Below are 7,540 nucleotides of genomic sequence, written 5' to 3'. Positions count from 1 at the left end.
GAATTTATGTGTACCAAGTGTATGCAGTTTCTGTGGTGGCCAGAGAGTGTCACATACTCCAGTAGTGGAGTTGTAGGTGATGTAAGCCACTTGACGTGGGTCCTGAGAACCAAACCCGAGACCTCAGTGAGAGCAGTAAGGGCTCTTACCTCTCAGCCGTCTCTCCAGCCCCTCCACCTTGGTTTTAGGACTGCTGTCTCTCTCATTGTCTGGAGATGCACAGCTAGGTCAGGCCAGCATGTCCCAGGGATCTGCCTGTCACTTCTCCAGCACTGGGACTGGGAGTGTATCCACTGTGCTCTGCTTTCTCATGTAGGCTCTAGGGACTGAACTCAGGTCTTCATGCCTTTGGGACAAGCACTGTCCTGACTCAGAACTTGTTAAACATCTCAATTAACCAAACAATTAGCTAACATAGCTCCTAAGTAACTTTTGTCTGTGTGCTGGGGAACACAGATAACCATGGCCCTTTTAGTCATGTTGTTTACATGGCAGTGCTTGGAGACATTAAACATACAAATATATAACAGAAGGTGGATCGAATATCCATTAAGAAGGCACAGGAAGTGGCTAGGCCACAGGCTCTGGAAGCAGATTTTTTTTTTTTTTTTTGAGTCAAATGTCAGTTCTAGCATTCACTCCACAAACTACCCTGGGATGCTTTTTTCATTGCTTTGTGGCTGAGTCAGTTTCTCCACTTTGCTGTTGGGAATATTAACCAAGAGGCAGAAAGTAAATGGGGCCACTGGGCCCAGTGATTGCTCCACAAGCCCCCAGGTTGTCCAGTACTCAGTTAGTTATTGATTTTTAATAAAAGTAAGCTGAGGGGCTATGCTGCAATCCACAGATAAGTGTCCACTGCCATCAGCTCTCACACCAACACTTGTGTTTGTGAGATGGACAAGATGGCAGGTGTGGGCACCTCCCACCCTGATTCTGAGATCTCACTGTGAGGAAGCTGACAGTCAGGAGTCTCACCCCTCTTCCAGGTGGGGAATGGGCTGGAGTACATTCCCCTGCAGTCAGTCTTGGCTCTAAGGCTGGTGTGGTCTACCAAGGTGGCCGGGTGTTGCATCTATAAATCTTATTCCAAACACCAAAAGGTGCCATTTATTCAAAGGAAGGGGGAGCTTAGCTAAACTCTTTGGTTTGGAGAAAACTTGCTCCACAGTCCCAATAAACCCTCCCATAATTTTGCAATCAAGGGGATCCTAGCATACCATTTTACACGTGGCCCAACTTCTGGGTCCTTTGAAAATGTCACCAAAGAGTCCTGCAGCTGAAGTCAAACTGAGGAGAGGGCAGTGAAAACATTGTTTCCCTGTGAATCGCCAGCTGACAGCAAAGAGCATACTTAGTTAATACAATTAAAAAACAAACGCCAGGGAGTATGGGGATAGAAATTTAGCTTAGCAGCTTTGGTGCAAATCCTGTTTTAGGGGTACTGAAGTCAAATTCAGACCGAGGACAGGAAGAAGTAGGAGAAACGGGAGAGGGCCTATGGCGGGCTGGGAGGAATCTGCCAGGAGAGAGAGAGAGAGAGAGAGAGAGAGAGAGAGAGAGAGAGAGAGAGAGAGAGAGAGAGAGAGAGAGAGAGAGAGAGAGAGAGAGAGAGAGAGAGAGAGAGAGACAGAGAGAGACAGAGAGAGAGAGAGACAGAGAGAGAGAGAGACAGAGAGAGAGAGAGAGAGAGAGAGACAGAGAGAAGAGAGCAGATTTGGAAAGGCCGAGAAGAAATGCTGAGAGCTAAGCTCTGTGAGGATGTCGGGGAGGGGCCCCGTGGGGGACAAGGGACAGCCTGCTCTGGAGACAGTCGCGCTGGCTGCAGGAAAGACAGGATGGCTGAGGATGAGTGCCCAGGCCTTGCGCTGCGCCAAAACTGACAGCGCAGAGGCGCCGCCGCGGTGTGCCCTCCTGTGGAGCTCAGAGAACGCTGCGGGGGCGAAGAGGGACAGAAAGCTGCAGGTCCTAGGAGCTAGGCGAGTTCCTAGGAGACACCTTCCTGGACAAGCCTTGGCTTTGTCCGCTGGTCGCCTCCCCAGACCCCTAGGCTTCTTTAGTGAGTTCCCAAGCCCTTCTTCTGGGATGCTTACCACAGCCCAGGTCCTGGGTACTTCACCCACCTTCCCAGTTCAACCTCTGTCTTCTCTGTCAAGGGACTCGCGCCAGGCAGGAGGGCGCATCCACAGCAAGGGCAAGGCGGTCCCTGCCCTCCCGGGAGGCAGAGGACGATCCTGTCTACACTGCATCTAGTGTGTCTTGGAGTATGCAAGCCATCTAGTCTGTCCCGATTCTCCCCGAGTCACCCCTTCCCTGATCGACAGATTGCAACCGCAGCTCCTGCGCACGCACCTTTGGGGTGGGGTGTGGGGTGGTGGAGCCGCGGGCGGAGCCACCTCTAAGCCCTTGCTAGGGGTGAGCCGCACCTTTCTCCCCAGAGGGTGCCAGAGGTCCCGGCCACGGTTCTCTCCACCTGCGGGGAAATCCTGGCTGCTCTTCCAAACCTGGCGGCTACGGAGCTCACTGCTTCTACTAGAGCACTCTCTGCACGCCCCCCACTCGCCCCCGCCCGCCCGAGTCACCTCTCTCCGCGCCCCCGCCCCTTTCGAGCTCGCGCCCGCCCCCCCACCCCCCCCCCCCCGCGCGCCTGCTCTACCCGCCCTCCTCCCCTTCCCCCTTTCCTCTGGCCCTCCCTTCATTCCACAAGTGTCGCTTCGCTTTCTCCAGCGCACTTGGCGAGCTGGAGAGGTGAAGAGCATCCTGCGAGCGAGCGGACGTAGGAGCCGAGTCCCGGGCGGCGGGCGGAGGGGAGTTACGGACACACCGACTCTCCCTGGTTCTCCGCCCCCGCCTCCCCCGGTGGCCCGCAGGACCTGCACCCCGCGCTGGCCTCCGCTCTTGCTTCGTCCCCGCCCGGCCTCGGCGCGCTCCTCCCCGGCCAGCCCCCTTCCTCGGCGCGCGTTGCGCTGGAGGCGAACGCAGGCTGAGCCGAGCGCAGTGGCCGCCGACCACTGAGCGCCCCGCGCCGCCTCCCTGCATGTGCGGCCAGCGGCGGCCCGCAGCCCCCGCCAGCAGCCTCGGCAGCTTCGGCCGCGCGTCCAGAGGCGGCGGCAGCGGCTCCAGCGGCGGCCGAGCGCTCCAGCCCGGGCTGGGAGACACGATGCGCCGAGTCCTCCGGCTGCTCCTCGGCTGCTTCCTCACCGAGCTGTGCGCCCGCGTGTGCCGGGCGCAGGAGAGAGCTGGGCACGGGCAGCTGGCGCAACTGGGCGGCGTGTTGCTGCTCACAGGGGGCAACCGCTCCGGGGCCGCCTCCGGAGAGGCCGGCGAGGGCGTCGGGGGCTCGGACGCACCGCCGACTCGGGCGCCCACGCCGGACTCCTGTCGGGGCTACTTCGATGTCATGGGCCAGTGGGACCCGCCGTTCAACTGCAGCTCGGGCGACTTCATCTTCTGCTGCGGGACTTGTGGCTTCCGGTTCTGCTGCACGTTTAAGAAGCGGCGATTGAACCAGAGCACCTGTACCAACTACGACACACCGCTCTGGCTCAACACCGGCAAGCCCCCAGCGCGTAAGGATGACCCCCTGCACGACCCCACCAAGGACAAGACCAATCTGATCGTCTACATCATCTGCGGGGTGGTGGCTGTCATGGTGCTGGTGGGCATCTTCACCAAGCTGGGGCTGGAGAAAGCGCACCGGCCCCAAAGGGAACACATGTCCAGGTGGGCTGCCTCCCCTTCGCCCTCCTCTCTGGGTCTACTTTCCTTTCCTTCCCATCCCCAGCATCCCTAGCCATGGTTCCCCCTACCCCAACGTTTCCGATTGGGGGAATGTCACCCAGGACAACAACTTTCGCTTGCAGTATGAAACAGAGGCACTGGGCTCAGTACAGGTGGGGGTGAACGCCAAGTATGAAAGGGGAGGGTCTCTTTCTCCCTCGCCCACCTGCTGTCCCCTCTCACCAGAGATGGTGATGGGGCTTGAGACACACAGCCGGGTCTCCAAACTCTTGGGTTTTGGGGAAGAGGATCCATTGATTCTAGATGCTCCTCTCTAGGTAAACAGAGGCAGGCGAACTTGAAGCGCGGGGGGTGGGGGGGGGCGTGTGTGATCCCTTGTGCGCGTGTGTGATGGAGGGAGGGAGGAAAGGAGTGCGTGCCTCCTGCAACTCGTACACTAGCGAAAATGAAGCGAAGCGAAGGAGAGGGAGCGTGGTGGAGGGGGTGAGAACAAAAGCCTCCTTGGAGCCGCTGTGCTTTCTCAGAGCTTTGATGGCCCTTGATTAGAACCTCATCTTTCCCCTTGGTCCTTTTCTCCTTCACCATCTATCTTTCTGCTGCGGCCATCACAGCGCTGCGCCCCTTGCCTGGGTTGGAGCTGAATCCAAGGCCACGCTCCACCTTCCAAGCACCTTGATTCGTCAACTTTGCCGTTTGCTTTATTATGCAAGTCCCAACACTGGCAAAGTCGCAGCAGATGGGAGAGAAAGCATTTGGGAATTAATGGAGAGCTATTTGCCTTTTTGTTTAACCCCTTTCCCAAGTGTCTAAATTGATTCCCAGAACTCAGTAACTTTGGAGGAGAAGGATTCAGACTTGAGCCCAGAACCCGGGGAAAGATGAGGGGTTAGTGTGAGGTCTGGGCAAGAGAGATGAAAGGAGAAAGACCACAGGCCAGCTAACAGCGGGATGGCTGGAGCAAAAGCCAACTTTGAGTCTGGGCATTGAAGTCACCATGTTCTCTTCACCCTCCAATCTACTCCCACCCCCACCCTGCACTGAGGTCGTGTGTGTGTGTGTGTGTGTGTGTGTGTGTGTGTGTGTGTGTGTATGTGTGTGTGTATGCGTGAGTGCACACGTGCATGCGATCCATGTACATGCCTAAATATCTGAACAAAGAGACCCACCAAAAATAGGCAAAGGAACATCACCACCTCACTAGTAATTATTTTCTATTTATATGTGGAAGAGTATCCAATGGATCTTTCTTTTCCCAGAGAGAAGGAATTTTTAGGGGAAGGTGGGGAAGTTCTGATCAGTTTGGGTTAATGGGGAGGTCTACTAGATGGTGAGGTTTTGGGGGCACAAAAGTACGCTCCCAGGGGTCCAGGAAACCAGGACTGACCAGACACTGACCCAGCCTACCTCCTGTTACCCCAAGGTGCCCTGTCAACTAAGCTTCCAGGTGGGTTCACTTAAGGAGAGTACTATCCAGGGAAGTCTCCATGTCAGTGTTAGGGTGAGGGTGAGAATGGATGCAGGTCTGTGACAAGTGTATCGCTATGTGGGGATTAGTATTCAGACACAGGTAGGCTGCCTGGCTGACACCTTAACTGGGACTGAAATCTCCACCATGCCTTTTTGCTAGGTTCTTAAGACTCCCTTTTTGGGATTTGGTGGCATATCTGTGGGAGAGATCTATGCTTCAGCTTGAAACTCCCTTAAATTGGGTGCTCTGGATAAACCAGTCCTCCACTGATACTCCGGGCCTCATTTCCCTGTCCTAACCCCCCTCTCAGGCAGCTCTTTTGGAGGAATTGACTGGAGTTTTCCTGCAAGTTCTTGGCAAGGTCTGTTTAGAGGCAACATCCAGGAGTACTCAGTGCTGGAATAGCAGCACCTTAACTCAGGCTCTTCCTGGAAACATTTGGGCTTCTAGAATGCAGTGAGTGCCTGGCTTTGGAAAGGGAGAAGACTTGATTATGTTCCTGGCAGCTTCTTAGATGTGTTTTTCAAGCTTGCTGCTGTTTGAGACCACCTGTATTGCTTAACATCCCTGTTGTCCCCGGGGGGCAACCTTTGACTTTAAATTAGAATGTGGGGTGCAAGCCAAGTACTATTGGGCTGGCAAAGCTCTCTAGGTGATTCTAATGCTCAGCCAAACACTCTGAAGGAAAAAGAATGAACACCTGCTGAGCGCAGGGCTGGGTGCCAGGGACTGTGAGGTGTGTGTGTGTGTGTGTGTGTGTGTGTGTGTGTGTGTGTGTGAAAACTCAGTTCTCACAGCTAGCCTATGAGACAGCTATTACTTGAATTCCCTGTTCACATAGGAGAATGCACAGGTGAAGTGGCCTTGCTCAAAGTCACACAATTAGGAGAAAGTTGTGCCGTGCAGAGCCATGCTGGGTCAGACTCACTTGTACCTGAGGCATATGTTTTAGGTCCAGTCTCAAAATCTGGGGAGCTTCCCAAGGTGCTGACTTTTAAGTTCTTGCTTTGGAGATTGGAAGTCAGAATGTTTGGAGTGGGACCCAGACATCTTTAGCAGCCTCTTCAGTGAATATGAGATCCGGGAGAAATACTGGCCTTGAGTTTGGAAATATTTTACAAAGGTGGGAGGGGCAGAGTTAATCCAAGAGAAGAGCAGAGCACAGTGTGGCTCTCTTTGCATCCTGCAGCTTGTTCTCTCTACTTGTGTAACCTTCCTATGGCACCAGGCTGCCCCAGGTCCCTCCAAATGCATCACATGCTGCTTATGTACTTAATCATTCGGAGCCCAGTGTGGCAGTGGCTCATTAGCTTTGCCTGATGGTGCTAAGAGATCCTCCAGCAGGGACCAGTGCACCAAGCTTAGTAACAAAGAGGCTGCTCTGAGGTGAGGCACATTCCAGGTGAAATTAGCCTGCCAGCCACAGCCTCTTAGTGTCTGTCAGGAGCTGCAGGATGCAGACATGGGTTTGCTCTCCTTTTGCCCGGGAAGCACCTTGCCAAGGACATTCAGGTGGTGGTGTCCTCTGCACACTTTATCCTGTGATGAGGAAACTTGTGTTTTCTAGGGAGGCCCCCCAACATGTCAGAATGCACATTTGGAGTTCTTGACATATGGCCTGCTTCCCTCTGGGCAAGTGAGGGTGGAAAAGAAAGAGGACAGCCACCAGGAAGGGTGGGGAGAACCCATGCCATCTTGTAAGGACTGTACAAATGCAGGGACTAGGGAGATGGTTCAGTGGGGAAGAGTGCTTGCTATGCAAGCATGAGGACCTGGGTTCAAATCCCAGCACCCACATGAAAAGCCAAGCACTGTGGCAAATGTCTGTAACCCTAGTGCTAAAGGTGGAGACAGGTGGATCCCAGGGCCTAGCTGCCTAGCCAGTCTAACCAGTTGGTGAGCTCCAGGTTCAGTGAGAGACCCTGTCCACAAATGTAAGATGCAGAGGGTATTCAGACATTCACCTCTGGCTTCCACATGGCCCCCTAGTCAAGTGCACCCCCCTTCCCCAACAAACATACGGCACTCTAGAAGGGGAGAGGGAGGGAAGGGGGATGAGAACTGTGGACACAGCTCTGCAGCATCATGAGAGCAGCCACAGGCAGCCACTGCTTCTGGAAGAAGTGACTGCAATGGTGGCTGGCTATGGCCTTTAAAGCTCCTGGGGAGATATTGTTTGGTTTGCAGGGTGTTACTATTTATGCATCTTGAAAATTTTCTGTGTATTGTTTCATGACAGTCTGACTGTGTGGCTTAAATTGGTCCCCAATTCATGGCCTTCTCACCCAAAATTCCCAGGGAATGGGTTTATAGGTGTGTGCCACCATAAGT

At 54.4% G+C, this 7,540-nt stretch overlaps 1 protein-coding gene across 3 annotated transcripts in view; it reads left to right on the top strand.

Moving 5' to 3' along the window:
- Positions 1 to 2,694: 2,694 nt before the first annotated feature.
- Positions 2,695 to 7,540, top strand: part of Shisa9 (shisa family member 9) — a 310,186-nt gene continuing 305,340 nt past the window's right edge. For all 3 annotated transcript variants that reach the window (XM_006983892.4, XM_006983891.4, XM_076577836.1), the window contains exon 1: positions 2,695 to 3,723. In XM_006983892.4, coding sequence (XP_006983954.4) covers positions 3,038 to 3,723 — 686 coding nt within the window. In that variant the 5' untranslated portion in view covers positions 2,695 to 3,037. The remainder of the gene's footprint in view (positions 3,724 to 7,540) is intronic.

The sequence above is a fragment of the Peromyscus maniculatus genome, chromosome 8 (assembly GCF_049852395.1).
Source record: "Peromyscus maniculatus bairdii isolate BWxNUB_F1_BW_parent chromosome 8, HU_Pman_BW_mat_3.1, whole genome shotgun sequence".
In the NCBI taxonomy this organism is placed as follows: Eukaryota; Metazoa; Chordata; class Mammalia; order Rodentia; family Cricetidae; genus Peromyscus; species Peromyscus maniculatus.
The sequence above is the reverse complement of the archived record's forward strand: the minus strand, read 5'-3'. Positions and strand labels throughout refer to the sequence as shown.